Source organism: Colletotrichum costaricense (genome assembly GCF_030867565.1).
Source record: "Colletotrichum costaricense strain IMI 309622 chromosome Unknown Scaffold_2.1, whole genome shotgun sequence".
In the NCBI taxonomy this organism is placed as follows: Eukaryota; Fungi; Ascomycota; class Sordariomycetes; order Glomerellales; family Glomerellaceae; genus Colletotrichum; species Colletotrichum costaricense.
The window spans coordinates 2,427,101-2,449,066 of record NW_026848231.1 but is presented as its reverse complement, the minus strand read 5'-3'; the positions used below and the strand labels follow the sequence as shown (position 1 = coordinate 2,449,066).

Here is a 21,966-nt window from a genome sequence, read left to right as displayed (position 1 = left end):
CAAAAGCTGTTCATCGGCATGACTGTCTTGTATGCTCTGGAAGGCTCTCTCAGAAACAGTCACGCAGCGCCGAACCGTCTTAGCCTCGAAACCACGGGAAAATGAACAGATGTCATTTCATCGAAGTCTGAGGAAAATTCGTCTCAGGTGCTGCAACTTGATATCGCGCGACTGTCTCCGTGACAAGGACACCAATAGAAGACCAAGGCGGATTACGAAGGTGTGAATGACGCCTTTGGATACCATTGTCAGGCCATGGCTGAAGAAGCTCTTGAGCACCTCGCCCTGAAGCCCGGCGTACAAGGCCGTTATTCCGTCGGTTCTGGCGATGGACAAGACAATTGCGAGCACGCTATTATCGAGCGCCTCCTTCGTCTTGGCTAGCGCACCTGGACTAGAAGGCTCCTTGCTGAGGTCCTCAGCACGAGGTCTTTCTTGGGAATCGGTGCTCCTCCGCGGCGAAGCAGTACTGCGCATCTGCAGTCTGGCCTTTGCGGTCTGTATGGGGTAACTGATGATGGTCGCAATAGACTTGCTCGCAGCAGCGAGGAGGAATGTAGTGTGCGTGTTGTGCAAGGCTTCGTCCGAGTCCGGGAGTAGAGTCTTTCCCAGCTTTTTGTTGAGGAAGAATGTGATGCTGGGGTTGATGGTCAACAGCAATGATGCGGAATAACCGGCCCAAAGACCAGCCACGCCGTTTTCTGCGCGAATTAACGAGAGAATTTCCCACACCGATGCGTCCCCGCCCTCCTCGTTGCTTTCGATCATTGCTGATGTCTGTTTTCTCGCAACCACGTTCGCAATTGGCGTCGTGCAGGCTCTTGCACAGGCGCCCGCCAATGCGCCAACGGCCAACTCGTCCAGGACCGTCAGTCGTTTCCCACGCGAGTGCCGGCGCGTGCCTCGAAAGTACTCGTAAAACAGAAAGAAGAGGAACGAGTCCGCGATGGACTTGAAAACGTCCTGGGCGAGACCCATGTAGAGGGCTGATATGCCGCCTTCTTTCGCCGTGATGGCTCTCATGGCTTGCACCACGCCTTTGTACTGGTCCTTTTCGGAGATCGCATCTTCGCTTCGCAGCTGCCGCTGGACTTTGAGGCGTGTGGTGACAAGGTCAAGGGGATACACTGCAGCTGTCGAGAAGGCAGTTCCAAGGGCGCCTGCGAGGGCGTGGCCCAAGGCATCGAGGACGCCTGCGGGCGCCATGGTCTTGTGGGAGCGCTATACGACTTGAAAGGACAAATCAATTGGATTCAACTATGAGAATAAGAGGTTTTGTAGGAGTAACTAGAGAAGCGTCGATGTAAGAGATACTGTAGGTTGGCGCGCTGCAGTAGATCCTTGTTGTTCTCCTCAGCGTGTGTAGCCGATATGCAAGTTAGGACGTATAAAATGTAAGTGGTAAGGGGGCGAGATCAACGAGCATGAAGATCGAAGACGACGGCATTTCCTTCTGTCAACCTATGGGGCAGATGTGTGGTACCGAGGTCAGCTCGGCGCCGATAGTGCTTGCGGTCACGGCGAAAATCCGGGGTAAACTAGCCTGACTATAACGACGTCATCATCGCGTGAAAGTGTTATAGCGGCGCTAATCCGCAGACGGCGCAGACGGGGGTAGCTCTGGATGCGCAAACCAACAGACCCACCGGCCATCTCATTTGTATAATCCCAGCTCTATAGGTAAAGTATGAAATACCATGTGCCTCACAATCGACGGTTCGCGACTTTGGGTTCGGATGGCATTTTTACGCCATGATACACGGGGGGTTTAACTTGATTACTGTTACCCATGCTTTCATGACCTAGAACTAGGAGATCTAGTTTCTTGGACTTGTCATCCTTTGCGTCTTACATCCGAAACGCATCGTTCATATAGAGATACATATATACACACATGCGCTGCTACTTTTCCGCAAGTAGCAGCGAGAGATCCCTAGTGCACAGCCCACCAAACGCCGCTGCTGAAAGAGAACCTAATGGGCAATTTGAGAAACACGGATGAGGGGAAAGAGAGAAGCAACTTCTTTCCAGCTGCGACCACATGGTATACCGCCTAAAATCATAACGCCGCCCGTCCTTTTAGTTAAAAATGCAGGAGACTACCCTCTCCCACGAAGAAAATCCAATGGCGTCTCCGCCTGGCAAGAGTATCAGAAAGTCACAACAGGTGGACCTCTTTCCTGCAGCCACGCCTGCACTACACTATCCTCTGCTTGTTACAGACGGCCGTCGTTGAGGATGGCTTTGCATGCTGAAGCTGGAAGACCTGCGGGCGCCTCCAAAGTTCACGTCGTCAAGCTCGCCAGGCGCGTCCTCCGTGTCGTTGAGTCCTGGATGACCTTGGGGAAGCCTCTGCGCCCCAAAACCGTTGACTTTGAATATGTTTGTTCTTCCACCGTTCGTCGCCATTTGTAGCTGCTCGTGAAGTCGAGCTAGCTGGTACTGCCTCTTAATTGGAATGAGGACTGGCTGCGGCACCACAGGTTGCGGATTCCAGTGCGCCAGCGCACTCATGACAGCAGTCGTCTCTTCATCCGAGTCAACCGGCCCGGCGTTGGCTTCATCTTCGTCCTCTAGTGGGGCATTGGCGTCGAGAGCAGCCTCTATAATGATATGTTGTCAGTGGCATTGTCTTCAAAACGTGTTCAGGGAGCCACGTACTCTGCTGTTTGGCCTGGTTCTTCTTCTGGTACGCCGCCAGAAGCATGTCGTAGGGAAGAGATCTGCCCGCAACGGCACGTTTTGCGCCCATGCTATGGCTCTTGCACGTAAGAGATCTGGCGCAAGGCTGCCCGTTGGGCAACAGAACACCACACTGGCGTTCGACATCCACGGGACCTGTACATAGTCAGAAACCAGGTGAGAATCCCAATGAGACAACGGTCCATACCTTTTGGCTTGGGGGCCTTCGGCTTCGGTTCTTCCTTCTTCTTTTTCTGCTTAGGCCCTTTCTCCGCGTCTCCGTCTGCTTTGCGCTTCTTGCCCTTGCCGGTATCACCGTCGGTTTTCTTACCTCCCGTCTTCTTTGCAGTTTTGTTGCCGGTAGCCTTTTTGCCGTCGCCGCCGTCTTCATCGCCGTCGCTGTCATCATCGCCTTTGCCATCGGGATCTTCGTCTGCCTTTCTGGCTTCCTCTTCACGTGCAGCTTCCTTGGCGCGCTCGCGGGCCTCCCTCGCCTCCTTTTTCCTCTGGGCCTTCTCCTTCTTCAGCTTGAGACACGCGGCGATGTGGGCCTTGGCGGCTGTTTTAAGGATGCTCTTCTTGCAATGCTTGCATTGTTGTAGGTCGGGTGTGTCCTCTAGCGGCCGGCCAGTCGCAAAGGCTTCGCGCGCGATATCATCGAGGGGATTAACGACGGGTCCGGGAGAAGCGACAGATATCGATGCGGAATCATCCTTCTTTGATTTCTTGTCTTCTGGTGCTCACGTCGGTCAGTCTCCAAGCCTCGTATCCGTTACGCGATTCAGTCGACTCACCTTCCACAATGCTTCCTTCCCTCCAATTTCCAGGCTTATTGTACTTGGGAGCGGGTTTCTTGAGCTTAATAGGGCCGTCGGGCTTATTCTTGGGGTCCTTCTTCGATGCGACCTTGATCGTCTGCTCGTCGTCTGTATGCGCAAGTTGTGGTTAGTGTACCTTCAGAGCTGGGCAAGAGTACGAGGATGCGGGCGCATTACTCTTCTTGGAGTCGGAAACGGCGGCCATGGTGTTTGTAGGCTGTTTCGCCTGATGAGGTGGTTCGATGTAGTGATGACGGCGGAGTGCGATACGATCGCGATGGAGGGGTCTCTATGGGTCGTGGTGTGTGTGGCGACGGGCCACTTTGGCGACGGAGACGCGGGATATCAATGTCCGGCGATGAAACTCTGCCCGTGAGCGTCACTTCATGGCAGAAGACTTCAAAAAAAATTTCGAACGTCTCATCGGATAGCAGGCGATATGATGGTTGATGAAATAATTGCGATGCGTCGCGCCCTGGGCCTTATCGTAGCCGTTGAATGTCGTCGTCGGGTCGCCTTTGGTTGGGTGAGGTAGGAGGACGGGGGCTGTCCCAGTGGAGGTCACGCGTGGGAGCCTGGGGCCTCCACATGCAAGAGCTCATAGGCCATCTCCCCAGCATACCGTGCTAACAGACTGTGAGTATCGTAATCCGCACTGCTCAAATATCAGATTCCGGAACAGCGTTCGTCACTTTTAGACGCGCAAATCCTTCTCTGGTCCTCTTAGTTACTATTTGATGAATGTATCGTAGAGGATGCCACTGACAGAATGGATTGGAGATATCTTCAAACGCCTCGGGCCCATAAGGTAGCATTGCAAATTAGTGGCTATGCCGCAACCATCCCACCAGGAACCGTTGCAACTCATCTTGACGCATGGTCTGCCCTCACGAACTTGCTTCGGATATACCTCACGCCAGAACTTCCTTAAACTTGCCGTGCCATTTTTCATGCCGGGAGGAACGAAGCCCTACTCCGAAACCGATGGTATCACCCAGCCATACCTGGCCGCTGCTCCGGACCTTTGCTAAACTTTCAAGACCAAAAAAACATCCTGGTTTCCTCAACTCCGTTACGCCGTTTCCCTTTTCCGTCCCATGGCCCCGTCTACCAATCATCTGCCAATATCCCAGCTGCACCAGTTCTCAGCACCGTGTCTTCATGCGCTCGCATGGCTTCCATCATCGATCGTGCGTGCAACATTCCCATGTCGCCCCAAATTGTTTGGATGATTCCCAATGCCCATTCCCAGTAGTCTTTGGGCACTCCAGGAGCGCAACCCGCCACTTTGAGGTGGAATAGCAATGCCGGTAGTCCTGCTGATCCAGCTCCTCCTCCGCCGGGACTTTCCACTGTTATCTGAGCCGGTCCGTCTAGGGCCGGGTGTCGCCAATGTGTTGGTGCACTAATAAGTATATCCCTCGCCAAATGTCGGATCACGTTCAGAAACTCGTCCCGCGCAGCCGCTGATACCAGCGACAAACTGGACACAGGATTCTTATTGGTCAGATCCAGCAAATTCTGGTTGACCAGAATCCGGCACCATCGGTAGTAATTCCAGATTCGAGCAGTCCAGACGTCGTGGTATTTGTGGTATTCGCACTGGAACACTGCCTTAGGAGGGAGATGGGTGGCGTGAATGGTGCGGTAAATCCAATCTCCTTCCAGTCCATTCTCCCACGAGGCCAAATCTTGATCAAGATCCAGAAGCTGCTGAATAACGCTGGCCGTCTTTGGTTTTCCGTCGCTGATGACATGGTTGTGAATAATTGACGAGGTTTCGACAAATCGAGCGATCAGAACCGCTAGGTCGGTCGACGGTCGGTCTATGGGCAGCTGGAGTTGCGAACCATAAGAAACCCAGTCGTAAAAGTCCGGTGGCATGGGCATGCCAGCAACGTGTAGAGGTATGAACTACAGAAAGCGTCAGTTCTACGAAACAATCCAGACCAGGAGGAGCGGTCTCTACCATTGAGTAGCACAGCTGCAATAAGGCCCTGAAGCCTGCAAAAGGTGCACTGGGCATAGGGCACCAGCTTCTCATCAGCGCAGCTCCGCCCATAACATGGGCATGGACGGTGCTTGTGGAATGATGGGTCCCTTTCACAACCTGTACGAGCAAGAAACCAGGTCAGCCAATACGAACAACAGCAACAGTCAAAGACGCGTAACCATAGTTGCAGCAGAGAGTTGGGGGGCGAACCTCAAACATGGCGAGGGCCACCACGGCCCTCATTGTCACATCTATGCTCGGTGTATGGGGAGGCCGGATCAGCTTCCCGGTATGTCGTAGTGCTGAACCATACTTCTCTCGCGCAGTCGACATCATTTTGGCATTGCCAGTCAGGTTGTGCAGGCCAGCAAGGCCTACGGCGCACATGACGTCCTGTACTGCTGGATGCCATATCCAACCCTCTGTGTTCAAGTCTTGGCCGTTTTTGGGTTCATCAGGATGCCCTATCAAATACCTGTTGACGTAGAACTGCACGCCCTGTTCCTCGAGGGTAGATCCTATCTGGAGTGTCGGAGGGCTGGACTCGCGATTGTGTTCTTCCTTGACAGCCGGGAGCGTTGGTGGTGATGAAGAGCCCGCAGAACGGTACGTTGACGAAGGCGAGGCGGAAAAGGATGCCGAGCTCGAGGCTGGCGAAGGTACGTTCGCGGCTCCTGATCTTGATGCAGACCTCTTGCTGTTCGGCGAGCCCTTCCGGCTGTAAGAGGGCGAAGAAGCAGGCGGTGACGGAGCTGTCGAGGCCGATGCGCGCTCAGCACCATTCTCAGCACCATCGGTAACTCCCCACTGAGCGTGTGCTTTTTTGATGACCTTGGTGCTTTCATCGCGGAACATGAGCGAAAGTTGGTCTCGATACCCGGGGCATTTCTTGCCCACGCGGATGCATTGTGAACATTCGGGTTTCACTTTATCGCACTATAAGGGGAATTTTGTCAACCACGGTCCCATGTTGGCCAATTTTATCCAGCAACGAAGTTGAGGGGTGAATTGTCCAACCCAGGGCCTTGTTCAGAAGAGCCGCTCTTCGAGGGTTGAGGGGATCAGTACTACACACCTTAATGCGACGGGTTCGGCAGTTTTGACAGCCCTGAGAGGCTTTGCCGCAGTAGACCATTCTTGAGATGGAATCTTGGATAACCTAGACCTGGTAAAACCGCGGGATCAGATAACAGGTTGTGTTGTTGGCTTTAGTTGTTCGGCGAAAGAGATGCAAGCAGGGGATTTGGGCGCCGGAGCACTTGGTCCATCACGAGTCTTTCGAAACACAGCGTGATGCCATCCGAATCCCGCTTCCTCAACCCCGCGGGCAGAGAATCAGGACGGGCGAGATGCTGTAGGAGCTCGACAAGAACGGTCAGTGAACCGGCGTCTTCCAGATGTGCACGACAATCGAGAAATAAAAGGCTGCGAACTGCAGGTGGTAAACGAGGCGAGAGGAAAGGATGGATAGATGGGACTGCGACAAGTCTTCTAGGAAAGAAGGACGGCCGGTACGTCTAGTAGTAAGGGTCTGGGGGGAATTGCTAAGTGGAGGTTTTTTGGAGCTGTCCCAACCTTGTACTAAGTTCGCGCGGAGCACGAGCAGCAGAAGATGAAGGGGAGAACAGACAAGAGGGTCAACACTATCCGTAAGGTAGGTGCTACTGAGCCTTTTGAGCCCTACGTATGCGGGATGAAAGGCGTTAGTTGAGTTCAGTGAGAGAGGGGAACGCAGGCGACGCAGGCTTGGAAGCTCCCGTCGCGGATCCAAATGACACTAGGGCCGGGGTGGGACAAAGCAGCTGAATCGTCAATGCTCATGAAGCCTGTAAGGCAGGGCGGATGCAAGGCTTGAGTCTGAGTTCTAGGCTTTTTAGACTGTCTTGTTTTCCGGCTCTGTGACTAGCCCTTCCAGATTGTGATTGACCAGGCTGATAGAGGGTAAGTGGGTTGGATTGATGGCCATAAACAGGAGGGGAATCGAGGCAAGGTACGAGAAGGGCAATGCGAGTGGACAAATGAGAGGAAGGCGAAGGTAGGATGAGATGTACGTTATCAGTGAGGAAGGGAAGTATTGTAAATGTTCGTACACTACTGTGTAGAGACGCGTATCCGTACTGGAACTGTACGGTACCTAGTGCTAGGCCAAGCAAAGCAAAGCAACGCAGACCCAAGTATCCGTACCTTTGGGATACCTAGCACAGGGCGAGTTATGCTGCTCCAACAGCAAACCCAACACTGGGGGGGGGGGGGCTGGGGGGACCGGTCCGCAGACGTCAGAGCTTTGCACTAGCACGCTTGCTGGGCCTGTACGAGGCAAAGGCTGTGCGGCAAGACAACATGAAGCAAGGTGCCTAAGCAAAGTTAATTGATAATCAAACAATGGACGTACGAATAGGTACCTGTCGACTTGTCGATCGGTGGCCGGTGGGAGAGGCTGAGTGAGGAAGGGGGATTGAGACTGGACTCCCCTAGAGTGATGTTGGAGACTTGGAGACCGAACCTTCGCTACTTCGCACACTTCGCACACTTCGCACACTTCGCACTTTCAGACGCAGCGTGGCAGCGTGGCAGCGTGGCAGCACCTAGTGTATCCGCCTGTACCAAGTAGCTCGGACTTGGTAGGTAGAAAGCTCCGGGAGAGTGCAGCGGGATCTGTCATCGAATCCCGCCCCAGTCTTTGCCCTTGTCACCCGATCCCAAGGACTCCAAACCATTGTGACTGGTCAGTGAGCATTCGTGTTCGGTACTTTGGCAGGACCTCATGCTGCTTGGCTTAGCAACTGGGCCTCTAAAATGCCGTACAGGGAAAGTTCGCTTGAGCCACCGACCTGCTGTGTGATGTATTCATGAGGCACATAAGGAAGGTAGTGATATCTCATAACCCTAGTAAGGTACTTCCATAGAAGGGCTGTGTAAAGTTTCCGAAAGGTCGGTCACAGGCGGCTTGCAGTAAGGTGTTAGATTCTCTCACCGTCGTCTTACTGTAGAATAGGTATGGATAGCCATCAACTTTTGCTTCTGGGTCATGGGCCACCGTTGTGAGCAACAGAGCACTGCCCTTCACGTCGCCTCCTGCGCATAAGGTAGGATAAGCTTGGGCATTGTCCGTTTTGACGTCGATGACGTGGGACTCGGGCCATCGACCTGAATATCTGACGCAGGTGCCCGTAGCCCAAGGTATGCCACGTTAGATTCAGCTTGGAGGAGCCTAGATCTTGTGGTGATTTCTACTGGAAGAGTAGGCAGATTCTTTTGTGCTCAACATCTCCCACCTAGTATCCATACTGCAGACTCGATCAACATACGGACATTCTAGTCTTCAGCGTGCAACGGACAGCCATGCAGCCCAGACACCTGCAAGTGATGAGCTCAACACTCGGCATCAGCACCACCAAGCTTCTGGGGGTACGCAAGCACGCTCCATGCTTTTTCCTCTATCTGACTCTTTCCAAGAGGGCCAAGATATGTGACACTCACCCACTCTAGGCAGGTGAAAACGAAGACGCCGCTGGACATATCCGTACGGAGTAGGTACACTCCTGCATACAGCACAAGGTTCCGTGCCCCCTCGCTGGATCACCATGTAAAACGTGCGTGAGGTGCCAGCGGCAAGTTCCTAGCGTGGCCCCTCTGGTGCTTCCAATCAAGAAGACGCAGATCTTGCTGCATTACAAGTGAAACCGTGACAGACGGCAGCCATTACCTTGCGTGCTTACCTGTATTCGAGTAGCGCTGGTGTAGGAAACGTTTCCCCGGTCAAGCCGCGTCTCGGGGGCCGTGACTTTGGGCTCTAGTCGGTGCCATGCGGCAATGGTCTCCTTCATCAAATAAGTGAGGTGCTGTACCATAACATCTGGATAAAGTTTTGAAGGTGATCGGTAGGCCCATCAACAAAGCACTACTTATAGAACGAGTGGCCGTGCTGACGATGGCTGCTATTTAGATTCTAGCACACTCAAATAGCTGTAAGTGACTACTCCATACCTATCTTCACATCTGAGACCAAGCATTTTAACCAGGTACAAGGTACGGCTACCTACGGTGTGTGCCACCACGAGGCAGTTTATTCCCGAGAATTACTGCCTGTGCTGCCCGGGCAGTTCTCTGTTTCCCGTCAGGAAGTGGGTTATCAAGATGAACGGCCCAATCTCGATCAATCATAAGGGTCCCTCTTGTGAACCCCGGCTCGCCCATCGGCATCCCTCCCCTACGGCGCGAAATAGCCCGCCGAGAAGGTCGAACCCGCTGTCCGCGCATCGGGGATGTGCTGCACCAGTATGCTGTCACGGCCAAAGGTTGGGTGGTGCTGCGTGCAACATGCAGGCCCGTACAGTAGGCATGTAACACAAACCAATCACCCGTATCTACGGATATCCCGTAATACCCTGTGTGCCTGTGTGCATGTGTCTGCATGTCTACAATTCCAAGTTCATCGCTGGTTACTACAGTGTGCATCTCAATAGAACGGAGTCCTGCTTGTTGGCTCTATATTCCAATATTCAGAATGGTGACGATGTACTGAACGGAACCTTGATAAGTTGCTCTCTTTAGAATTTCGTTTGGTATAGCTTAGAGCCTCAGGCTAGGAGAGTGGCAGGCTCTTTGCCATATTTGCCTCAAAGTGAAGACACCGCTCATCGTCAAGTACATTAGAGGTTGAAGGCTACTTGCAAGCCGATCTGGCGGTACCCGGCTGGTGGTTACGGATCACCGCTACTGGCGAACTCTTGACAGGGTTAGTTTGGAATCATCAACGGCCGTTATTCCAGACTCGGTACTGTCTAGGATGCTCATCTGCAGCCGTACATAGAGATGTATTATGTGGCAAAAGTGTGAAATTATTAATAATGAAGCTCAAATGCGGAGACCCGAGACCCCGATACGGCTCAGCTCTGAGTTGGGTAAAGTGTAGGACCGTTCCAGACTTTGGCATGCAGTGCAGAGAGACACTGGAACCAAAAGAAACCATACATACCTACTCCGTAAGCTCCGTCAACATCACTCATACAGCCTAGCTGTGTGTCACAGGCATGGTTTGCCTGCCGCGAGTCCTCCCCCCCTTTACCCATCCGCATGGCCGGATTCTTGTTAAAATCCTACTTGGATTATAGGCCATAATAGTGCCATACAATGTGGCCAGGTTAGTTGCTTTGACCGGAGACTTTAGGTGTACAATAGCCGTCAGCTGGGCCCAGGATGGGTCATCTCACGGTTGATAAATTGGCTCCGGGGCGATGTTCTGGGCGACATTAGATGGACGAGAGGTCGGAATGGCATCAGTCAGTCGATCCAAAATGGTTGAGGTGGAGCGGAGTAACACTGTTGTTGTACTCCACGATCCTGGACGCATCCACTTTTCTCTAGGAGTCGTTGTTTGTTTATTGGGCTGTCTGGTTTTGTAATGGATGGGCCGTAAGACACTTTTCGGAGGCTCCTCCGTCTACCCGTCCAAACTTCCTAAGTCTCCCAAAGAGTGTACATCAACTTCGATTTCACTCGCCTCAAACCCCAGACAGCGACCCTCTTGCCACGCTTACAGCTAACTCAACTAGAGTAAGAAAAGAAGACAGCATCTGTCAAGGCATTCTATTCATCTTACCGAAAGTTTCTCCGGGCCAAGAGAACAACCCCGCCAAACGGGTGCATCACTCACCCAAAAGGGGCCAATGTCCCACCTTCCCCTGCAGCATGGGCCCTGGTCTCTCTCTGAAGCAGTTGTGTGGAACTTCGGTGTAACCCGCGATCCAGAGTAGACAATCTCCCCGACTCGGCTCCGGCGAGAAGCAGACGTGGCCCTGCATCTGCGTATACTGCGATGTTCTTGTCCCTATGAAAAATGGGTATAATATCCAAGGGTAGGGATGAAGTCGAAATGATCGACATTGAGTTAACCGTATATTCCCCCGCAGAGCGGTCTCTTGGTTGCTTGCATGAAGCCTAGCGAGCGGTGTTACCTGGCATCTGATGGACGAGAAGAGGGTTTGCCCTCCATTCATCTGCTCTTTTCGCGCATGTCCTGTTTGGGCGGCAGTCCGCACGCTGATGCCCTTGATTTCTATCTCACTGTATCTAATTGCGACCAGGACCTGTAGATTTCATCTCTAATCACCTCGTGACCGAGGCTCCTCTGTAAGTTTTGTCAGCTGCAGTTTCAGGACGAGCTGTCAAACTGGGGGAACGAAAGCTTACTGGATGGAAGGTTTTCCCATAATACGTTGGGACATACCACATGGAATTCTGAATCATGACATCCTCCGCGGTGAATTCCAGCGATGGATAGTCGCGTTTAGCCCTCGCCATGTAACAAAGAGCCAGCAGGCCCCAATCTCCTGATCTTTCAGCCGGGCCCAGGCACGTCTCCGGGTCCGCGAGCGGTGACAACGGAGACAAGGTCTTGCTACTCGCACCATACTCGATGCCCACTGTTGTAGCATTCGGGGCCGGCGTCGGATCCGTTACATTTGGGTTGTTGTCTTTACCTCCGACGAGAAAGAACCAAGTCTCTGTCCTGTTGTACGCTGGTTCCATAACGCCTGGTTCGCAGAAACGATGGCCTTCGAACTTGGCGTCATAATCGACGAACAGAACCTTTGGAGTCGTAAACCTCGAATTGACGGCATCGATAGAACTCCTCAGTTTCTCGTTGACTGCCACGACCATGTCGTTCATCCTCTGGCGTACATCCCTCTTGAGTTTTGGTCCCTGCCACCAGACACCGAGGGTACAATTGTCGCACTCATCAGTTTCCACGCTGAAGAACCGAGCATAGCCGGTCACGGTAATGATGAACCACGGCCGCTTCTCCCACTGCACTGTGTCCAGTATCTCCATGATGACCATCTCTAGCCGCTGTGCAAAATCCGAACTCTCGATCTGATCGGTTACGAACTGCAGTGCTGTCTCGCAACTGCCAGAGTTGAAGCTGTAAAAGCGGAATATGCAAGCATTCATCACGGAGAAAAAGCCAAGGTCGTTGCCTCCGATTGAAAGTACCGCAAAGTCAGCATTGATCGACTTGTTGAACTTGTCAACCTGGCTGTGATCGCCACCTGATAGAACATTACTGGTGGTCGACCCGGTACATGACAGGAACTGAAAGGTTGCTGTTCCTGGGGCTTGGCTTTCAGCCAGGTCGGTGAAGATCAAGACTGGGTATGCGTGGGATCCCAGCCTGCATTCGTCCTCGACGCCATCAACGCCGGTGCCGATACCGGCACTATAGGAGTCACCGAACGCAACAAAGCCAGGCGGCTGTTGGGACTGTCGACGGTCGCTCCATAGCGAGTGCTTGAAGTAATCAGTTGAGCGCACTATGGAAAAGTCTCATTAGACCGTCTGTGAAGCTACGGTATTTGTAAGGGATTCGGGAGGCATGCCTTTGTCGGAAGACAGCAGTACATGTTGGTCTCTGGGATGGTCTTCGAGAGATAAGACTTGTGGCACTGCGGATGTGAGTCCAGCTCCCGCCAGCCAGCATAACCCAAGAATGGTAGGTGTTGAGAGAAGCATGTTGGAGTTCGTGGCAAGACAGAAAGGTAGCTGATGCTAGATCACCGCACGCCAGGGCGGACTTTGATGTGTGAATACGACTCCATTCATTCGAGTTATTGCACGAGTTGCAGTTCGCAATGAGAGGCACAAACAGAACTTGTAGTCTAAAAGTTGCAGTAGATAACGGTAGATATCTTCGAGAGGGAGCACCAACGGATGACATGCCGGGCGGCGCAGCGTCAGCGTGACCAGTGATACGCTTACCTCAGCCACTTTAGCTTGTTGAGAGAAAGGGCGTTGGACCAGTTACTTGAACGAATGGCTGCACGAGGGACATTTCCGACCGATGGCAGGTCCTCCCATTTCAGACAGACAGAGGACGTTTCCCCCACCCACTCGGCGGCAGAGATACAGCAGGTGACACCCTCGCTACTCGATCTCATTACCTTTCTCCCTTCTTTATTCTCTGGTGTTGTGATTCCGGAGGAGGCTCCGAAGTAGACGGGAATCGCGGCCCCTTCGGCCCGGATTAGTCCGTCGCATTTTGTTGAGGTCGGTTATGGCGGAATCTTACCTACAGACTACCTTACCCATACGACGTTGGTGTAGCTTCACAAGGGATGATTCAAACATGAGGCCCCGCGCTTCTTTCTGGGACGCCATGGTGTGCGAACAAGGACCATTGGCCATTTTTTTTGGTCCATTTCTTCATCTCGACTTCTAGCTTATCGGCGTCCCGACTTGGCTTGCATGTGAAAGGAGGAGCTACGGCCTTTTAGTGTCCTGGCGAGACAGCTTTACCGTCGCATATTGCAAGCAGTGACATGCGCATTTTCAGGAACATCTTGACGGCCAAGGCTTGAGAGTATGGGGCATTTTGCAGGATGGCGTGTCCGGGACCTCAAATTGGTGGGTAAGGTGGATTACCTTTGCTGCCAGTGCGTGCTATTCAAAGCTTACCTTCCCCTCCTCAACCGATGCTCTCATTATGCTGCAAGATCATTGTTAACTATTGTAGATGTCTCCAATTGATACTGAAAAGTTCATCTGCGGGCGAGATTGCGCCAGAGGTTCAAAGGTCGAGACCTCTGGAGTGGTACATTGCAAGCGGGTATTCGTGGGCACCTTCCGAGATCAAAATAGCCCGGGGCAGTGACGTAATCGCACCTTTTGTTGCTTCCCGCCCGGCCTGTATTTCCCGTGACTGCACTTTCAACCGCGCTCAACGTCATAGCTTCCTCTGCATCCCAGGCTCGTCAACCCCGCCAGCTGCTGATCGCTAGATCCCGCCCTTTACCTTCCCCGTTAAACTAAGGTAGATGCAGGCAACACAGTGTTGACTTGGCAAATTGGTGGGCAAGATGACGACCTCTGCAAATCAACCCATTAGTTCCAGGCCCGCTCGTTGGCTGGCCTTCCCTACATGTGCCGCATCGGGAGCCACCGCAGCTCGTCCGTTTGCGCCAGCTTTGACGTGATCTCGTCTAGTCTCTCCGTGCTGGGCTACTACCAGCCAATCCAACGTCGCAGATGAGCTCATTTGCATCTGTTCTAACCTGTCGTGCCTTGCCTTGCCTTGCTTTGGCCATGTCCAAGCCACCTTTTCTTCTTCCTCGTTTCTTACGTGCGGCAGAGATACCTCCCACGCAAGAACCAAGGTGTGGCTGCTAGGATGTACATGCCTGGATAACAATGGCATTAGCTGCGTCAGACCCCTCATTCCTATTCTTCCGCGTCACTTTGGGCAAACCATTGGCTGCGAGGCATATGTGTGCCGCTAGCGAGTCCAGCAGGATGGGATAGTTGGAAAATTCAAGGCCAAGATATATCTGTTTCTGTCTCGAGCCGTCGTACCCGTTAGTTACGTTCGTTGTCTCTTGCCCTCTGGAGGGCAGAGAAGTACTTGCCTACCCCGTACCTGGCCATCCCGTCCGTTGCCTGTCCACCCCAGCCGTCCAGGTATGCCATTGTGATGTGTTTGCTATCGGAGGCAGGCGGGGAGAAGCGAGGCCCAAAAGACGTCAGACCTGCAGGCTACCTACTTGCTATTCGAGGCCTCCCACGTTTACTTTATAAGACACCTCTTTGCCCAGTATCACCCCGCCTTCCTGGAGTATTCACTTACATCTAGAAAACAAACAAATAACCAATCGGCCATAGTCTCCAGACCACTGAGGACTACATCTTCAAGCAATTGCGCAAACTACAAATCACAAAGACTTTCACGTCAACACAGAGTACCCACCGATCAATATGGAGACAATCAACAACATCGCGGGCGCGGCGAGCAAGGCCATCTGGGGAACGAACGAAGCTAACCAAGAGCCTGTCTCTGGTGTCAAGGGCAACACTAGCCAGGGTGAACCGTATGACGCTGGCAATATCGGTATGTTATCACCATGGAGAGCTTGAAGCTCTAGAGCCTGGTTTCATATATCTCCAATTCTTACTTCCAAGCAGAAGACCCCGTGAACAAGGAGAAGAAGGCCAACGTGGCTGATGCCCACACCTCTGAGCCGGCGACTGGGTCAACAGCAACCACAACCACTGGGCTGTCTACTACCACTGCCCCTACCACAAGCACCCCGTCGGCTGGCACGACTGGTACGACTGGAACGACTGGTACCGAGACTGGAAACGAGCACAGCTTGGCCGATAGGTCGCGTGCTACCGAGGAATCCACGACGCACAAGACGACAGAGGAGCTGTCCCCAAAGCACAAGGAAGAGATCGGCAAGCCTGAGCTCAAGCACACATCACCCAACGATGTCCCCTCGGCCGACAGCGCCGCAGGGAAGACTGAGACGCGCGCTCCCAGTGACCCGGCCACCGATCCGGCGCCCAAGGGACAAGATGTCAACAACAGTGCGTCCGGTCCGACTGCTGGCGGTGACAAGCTTGACGGCCCAGGCCCGAGACCCCTGGAAGCCGTCGCCAAGGAGCGCGGGGGTGATGCTGGCAATGTCAAGGGATCCTCGAAGGGTGGTCTCATCGGAGGTGAGGAGTCCAAGACGGACACCGAAGGCAAGAAGGAGGAGGATCCTAATGCCAGCCACGGCGAGGAGGGTACGGGCGAGAAGCTCGTAAAGGCTACAGGATTGGCTGCTGATGGCGGCGATTTTGATGCGACGAGGCCTGGCGCCGGTCGCGAGGCAGACCGTAAGTTTAGATCTATTGATCAAAGGTGGTCACAGTGTCAACTAACAGTTTGTCAGGCCTCCTGGATGAGAAGGATCCCGCCCATGCGGCAGCCAAGGCGTCTGCAAAGTCCGGCGCCGACAAAACCAGTGATAAGACGAGCGAATCTCACAGCTCCAGTACCGGCACTGGCACGGAGAAGGAGAAGGAAAGTCTCAAGGACAAGATCAAGGCCAAGCTTCACCGTCACTAGGAGATGGATGTGGCGACTTCTCTTTAATCATGTCCATTTTGTATCACCAACGATTTCTAGCACCAGCGCCGGAACACGATCATGACGGCTGTTTAATGACTTGCAGTACCGAACGATAAAGTTAATGAAATGACCGTAAAACAGCCATTCTGTGTGAATGAGGGAAACCTTACTGCTCAATTTTGCTACTAAAGCCATGCTGTCCCAACCGGTAATCTGGAGGTGGACAGGCATCTCCTGAGAGAATCTGTTGCACGTACAGAGGCCAAACAAGCCGTTGCATGCTTCTCACGGCTCTCATCATGCCTGACTCCTGGCCTCCCACATTATTGTTCCTTCAGCTTGCCCACAAATACACCCGACACTAAAAGTATTACTCTCATGGCATTAGTGAACGCCAATATTGACATCATCAAAGAAGGCTTGCTCTAATAAGGCGCATTGCATGGTTACGCAGTTCAAGAGCACATATGATTATGGCACGCCGACAGATTGAAGATGGATCTCGATAAACGATTCTCAGAGTCTTTTCTGATTGATATTATAGAGAAAGGTCACGACCCAATAAGGGGTTTGATGGGCAAACCGGCCGTCTGGCTCGAGTTCTACGCCCAATTCCCACGTCTGCTTACATCTCATGATGCCAGTGAAGTATTTTCCAGCTCGACACATTTCGTCCCAGAAAACCGTATACAAAGATTACTCTCACGTTCACGCTTCACCAGACGCCGTCTGAGCTTTTTTTTTTCTTCTTCTTCTTCTTCTTCTTCATTTTTCCGGGTTTTTTTTTGGATTGGCTTTCATTCCCAAATGTCAGTTTCCTTCATGTCGTTCATTTTTCCTGCCGGCTCGCGTACATGTTGACCATGTTCGAGTCAAGTCGTGCTTTTCCAACAGCGTCCTTGCTATGGTATTGACGGGAACCCGTCGACCAAAATGCAGAAGCAGTGGGCTTCTTAAACCCACGTCGTTATATATTCTTCAATCTCAACATATCAGTCGATCCCTTCTGGATAAGGAGCAGCCGACCTCATCCCTCCTCTTCTGCATGGAACACATGTCTCCATTCGGCACTATGCCGTCGAAGGTATCATCCAACGGCTACAGGGCCACTATGGCGACTTTAGTCCTCTGCGCTCACATGGTGACGAAGCTCTGAATCTGAGATCAGGGCCACCCCATCCGTAGTTGGCACCTAACCCAAGCTCTGATATTTTGTCACCATGGCGGACCGCCTCGAAGTGCTCGGGCTCATGGTGTTAATGAACACCTGGTGCGCCTGGAGTAATCCCTCGACGCGTGGAACGTCCAAACCTGTCGAAGGCCTCTGCTCATGCCGGAACTGCCAGCATGAATGAGGCACGATAGGATGCTCTCTCCGTTCCAGTAATCGCCGATCATAGAAAGCCAGATTCAGCAAGAACTCTGATTCAGAATTAGTAAAGGTGAATCAGTATCCTCGATCGGAGAAGTTGGCTAGAAATTCAGTCCCACATACCTCACGATCTTTTCATCTTCGCGCTCGCGTGGTTCTACTTGCAAGCTCTTGTCGTACATCTCATGCACGTCTCCGGCAGCTTGCATATTACTTATTATGTAATCTTGCAGCTCTGGGACAGGCTGCAGTGAGTAGCCAACAGCTTGGTACTGTTGGATGTCACGGATCACTTCCGCCGTCTTTGCCCGCTTGGCAAAGTTGATAAGATTCGTCTTCTTAATAATGGACGGAATTCCGTCCTCAATGAATGTCAAGTCGGTAAGGTATACACCTGCAAGGACATGAGTGTTAGCACCGACTTTAAGGCTTCTTTTATAAGTATACGCACCGAAGAAGGGAATGCAAGGCGGGTTGGCCACGTGCAAAGCCTCTCTGTACTCTCCAAAGTTCTTTGTGCTGGCCATGAGCTTTCTCATGGTTTCCAAGACACCCTGAGTTCTTTGTGGTACTTGATCCCAAGTCCTCTTCAAGCGAGCGATAGGCGCTGTTCCGAGAGCTGAGATGATTGAGGTTAGTGTGGAAAAGTTGTTGAGACTACGGCATTTCTATGGACTGTTAGCTTCAGTGTCATTTCATGGTAGTAGATTCTACCACTCACATCTGCGACAGAAACAAAGTGCTTGATCACAATCACACGCTTCTTCACATCCATCTGCGCCAAAATCATCTCCGCCACCCAATTGGTCATTTGGTTGGAGTGCAGAATGAGAGCCTTGACGTTGGGAGCCGGTTCTGGCTCTCCCTCGCCAACCTTCTTTTGCCATGTCTTGTTGAGACACTCTGTAGGCTTAATCTTTCCATAGAGCCTTGACTCAATTATGGTGAGCTGGCGAGCAAACTCTGTGACATCGATATCCAAGAACTTGAGCTTCTTCATGTTCTTAGGCATAATGGGTGATGGCGTGTTTTGGTTGAGCGTCTGTACCATCCGACGAGCTCCAGCTTGTTGACCACTGAGCCGTTGATCCAGGACCGCCATGAGTGGTGCAGAGCCTGGTGTCTCTGTAGACTTGACGGTATCCCTAGCAAAGGTGTAAACATCTCGAATGAGCTGCTTTGATTCCTCATTGTGCTCTTCCATCCAGAAGTTATCGAACCAACTCTTCAGAATGTTGACGACTCGGAAGCGAATGAGTTTCTGTTTCCTGTCTCGCCAGGCCTCGAAGTCCGATTGAGAGAGACCCTCTGGTGGTTGGATGCCGAAGCGATTCACGATCAGTTTGAAAAGATCTTGAGCTGTCGTGAAGGACCTGTATGTAAGCAGGAACGTGTTGTTGAAGTTCGAGTCAAGCTTATCATGTCGTGTCAGTTGCTCCACGAGTGCCTCCAAAGTACCACCCTTAACGATGGGCGGTGTCAGCTTGTTGTCCCAGGCAAGATCTGGCTCATGGTCTAGCTTGAGGAACTCCGGCGTGTCATCGACAGGAGGCATGTTGCTCTGAGGGTTGGGGTCGTCACCCAAAATTTTCTTAACCTTTGAGTAGTCGCCTCCTCGGAAGTTGCCAGTGCTCTCGCCCTCGGTGAAGGATTGTGAAGTGATCATTGGGGGTCGCGATGCTGCGGGAGTCGTTCGCGATTCCGTGCGCTGATGGGGTCTGTCGTACGGAGTGGTCTCTCCCCGGCGGAGTTGTTCACGCTGCATCACGTCTTCCCTCTGTTTCGAGTCGACTTGTTGCTGCATGTTAATTTGCACTTGTTCAGACAACAGCTGCAAAGAAAAGCCGATGTGCGAGGAATTCGTCTCGAGGGCCTTGGCACATTGTCGGACATAGTCTAGTCGGTTCTCGAGAGCCTCGCCTCGAACCTCGGCCCATTCGTCGGCCAGGGGCCCGGCCACGGCCTGGCAACCTAGCAGCAGGTCTGACATGTTGTCGTATAGGCTCTGCTTGTTGGCGGCGAAGTCTGCCAACTGGGGCGTTTGGAAACTGTTGCCCAGGGTTGAAAGGTCGATAGACTCGATGAGTGCAATCCATGGCTTGAACGTCTCCAAGACCTTGCCTCCCGCCAAACAAACGTTGTTTCCGATGACTTCGTGCTTGAAAGGTGAAGTGATCTTGTCCGCCACAACCAAATTCTTGTCCAGTTCTCTTATGCTGAAAACAAGCATGCGCTTGAGCTCGTCTAGCCTCTCGAGCTGCTTGCCGTCTAGAATTGCCGTGGGCTCGACCACACCCTCTTCATCTTCCAGGAAATTCGCCGTGATAGGATCGCGGGTGCCCAGTCCGTTGTTCTGCCAGCTGCCGCCAGTAGAACTTCCGATGACAAATCCGGGGAACAGGCGCGGGATCTCCTCTCCACGTTGCTGACGGGCAATTTCGACATAACTGAAAACGCCGAGTAGCACTCCATCGGCTTCTTGGAGACACTTCTGTACAGATTCGGCATTGGGCCAGTCAGCAGCAGCAATGTGAGATGAGATTACGAGCTTCGAGAATTTTGACATCATGTCTCTGAAATGGGGATAAAGAGCCTTGTTCGTGGAAATAATGGAAGGCTGGCCAGAGTGGTTATCGGTCGTGCCAGATCCAGCAGCTAGAAGTAGTCTCAGGTGGTCTGAGATATCTTCTGCGCGCGCAACATATTCGGAACGGTTGCCACTCGTAATGGCATCGCGATAACGGTCAACGGCTCGGCGCATGTTGGAAACCAGGCGAGTCCAGGTCAGCGGCGGCGCTGAGCCGTCGTCGAAAAAGGAACGAGGCACGGTGCTGGTTGGCGGCGTATTGTAAGAAGTGCTGGTGAACGAGGTCGCTGATGCAATCATTGGGATTGCGTTGGGTGCCAAGTTCGGGTTCAGGTATGCGCCGTCCTTCTGCCGGGTAACAGGTGCGGTACCGTTCATGGAGTCCATCGAAGTGGAGGGTGAGAGCATTTCGCTACGAGACCGACGATTACGAGGCTACCATGCACATACACTGGTCAGCAAAAGCAACCCACGGCGGTGCGAGCTTTGCGGCACGAGCTCTTACCAAAGATCCACGAGATGCGAGCATCAAAGACTCTCCCTCCAGCTCGGATGCGGAGTTTGCTTCGGAGTCTTCGTCCTCATCTTGCGTCAGGCCCCTAGCCATCATCTCGGGGGGTGGCCGTGTCTTCTCAGGGACATTGACGTTTATCCGGTTACGGGGCCCTGTCTCATTGGTAGATACTGGAGACTCCAAAGGCAATTCCATGCTCCGATCGCCCGTCATCATATTGTAGTAGAATAGGCGCCCATCTGGGGTTGCTTGCGGGATCCAAAAGTCGGCCCGTGATTTGTCACCGAGATCCGTACCCTCGAGAGGGAGGCCGCTGGCGTCGTCCAGTTCCGACTCGTCATCTTCTTCCAGCTGCTCGTCGTAGACCTCCTGACTGTCCTCCTCATCGTCGACATGATCAAGATCGCCATTCTGGTCATGCTCGGGAATTTCGTCGGGACTCGTAACGATTTGACAGTAGTTACTCGGGAACCAACCGCGCACACCGTTGATAACGCCGTCCCACCATCCGCTTTCCAGCTGTGTTATAACCTGAATGACGTCTCCTTCGTGGAAACTGAGACTCGTGCGGTCGTCGGCCTCGTAATCGTACAGAGCGCGGACGTACATGGTACCGGGCGGGGCAGTGCCCGCAATACCGTTCATTATGGACGAAGAGGAAGTAATGGCCTGTGAATAGGGTGAGAAGGCTTGGCCGACGCTGGAAGGGTCCAACGCCGGTTGGGAAGGGTAGTAGTTGGTAGCGTCGTGATTGAGGTTTTCGCGCGAAGGCTTTTTGCGGGAATTGTAGTTGTTGTTCTGACCCTGGAATAGTGCCGGCACTGCGGTCTGTGTCATCAGCATGATGAGGCGGTCGCGCTGATAACCCAAGGAGGGGAAAAGGGTCAAGTCATGATCCGGGCACGTCTACGCTGTTGTTGCTTGGACCTGTATCGGCGGGGAGGGTCGGCGAGGAGATGGGTTGAATCGTCAATCGTAAAAAGTCGTGAAGAAGAAAGCAGAAGAAGGCGTAGTCAGATGGGAGAGAAGCGACGAGTTGTTGAGTTGCAGAAACCCACAATCCAGGAGTCGCAGGTTTGGAGCCGGGGGGTAAAGTTGCGGGGGGCGACGTT

General features: G+C 52.8%; 6 protein-coding genes across 6 annotated transcripts; 1 reads left to right on the top strand and 5 right to left on the bottom strand.

Moving 5' to 3' along the window:
• Positions 1-117: 117 nt before the first annotated feature.
• CCOS01_02475 (uncharacterized protein) lies at positions 118-1,206 on the bottom strand (the record flags this gene model as incomplete). The annotated part of the gene is made up of 1 exon (XM_060450665.1): positions 118-1,206. One exon carries the CDS (start codon positions 1,204-1,206, stop codon positions 118-120), a length of 1,089 nt encoding a protein of 362 aa, XP_060319315.1.
• A 996-nt stretch (positions 1,207-2,202) lies between these two features.
• CCOS01_02474 (uncharacterized protein) lies at positions 2,203-3,705 on the bottom strand (the record flags this gene model as incomplete). The annotated part of the gene is made up of 5 exons (XM_060450664.1): positions 2,203-2,603; positions 2,662-2,838; positions 2,891-3,415; positions 3,477-3,608; positions 3,678-3,705. 5 exons carry the CDS (start codon positions 3,703-3,705, stop codon positions 2,203-2,205), a joined length of 1,263 nt encoding a protein of 420 aa, XP_060319314.1.
• Positions 3,706-4,607: 902 nt separating this feature from the next.
• CCOS01_02473 (uncharacterized protein) lies at positions 4,608-6,628 on the bottom strand (the record flags this gene model as incomplete). The annotated part of the gene is made up of 3 exons (XM_060450663.1): positions 4,608-5,414; positions 5,704-6,429; positions 6,569-6,628. The coding sequence occupies 3 exons, from the start codon at positions 6,626-6,628 to the stop codon at positions 4,608-4,610; spliced, it is 1,593 nt and encodes a 530-aa protein (XP_060319313.1).
• Positions 6,629-11,601: 4,973 nt separating this feature from the next.
• On the bottom strand, positions 11,602-13,005 carry CCOS01_02472 (uncharacterized protein; the record flags this gene model as incomplete). The annotated part of the gene is made up of 3 exons (XM_060450662.1): positions 11,602-11,623; positions 11,711-12,783; positions 12,844-13,005. The coding sequence occupies 3 exons, from the start codon at positions 13,003-13,005 to the stop codon at positions 11,602-11,604; spliced, it is 1,257 nt and encodes a 418-aa protein (XP_060319312.1).
• A 2,235-nt stretch (positions 13,006-15,240) lies between these two features.
• On the top strand, positions 15,241-16,378 carry CCOS01_02471 (uncharacterized protein; the record flags this gene model as incomplete). The annotated part of the gene is made up of 3 exons (XM_060450661.1): positions 15,241-15,373; positions 15,448-16,146; positions 16,203-16,378. 3 exons carry the CDS (start codon positions 15,241-15,243, stop codon positions 16,376-16,378), a joined length of 1,008 nt encoding a protein of 335 aa, XP_060319311.1.
• Positions 16,379-17,775: 1,397 nt separating this feature from the next.
• CCOS01_02470 (RasGEF domain-containing protein) lies at positions 17,776-21,697 on the bottom strand (the record flags this gene model as incomplete). Its single annotated transcript, XM_060450660.1, has 5 exons — positions 17,776-17,803; positions 17,877-18,147; positions 18,205-18,421; positions 18,475-20,775; positions 20,846-21,697. 5 exons carry the CDS (start codon positions 21,695-21,697, stop codon positions 17,776-17,778), a joined length of 3,669 nt encoding a protein of 1,222 aa, XP_060319310.1.
• Positions 21,698-21,966: the final 269 nt, after the last annotated feature.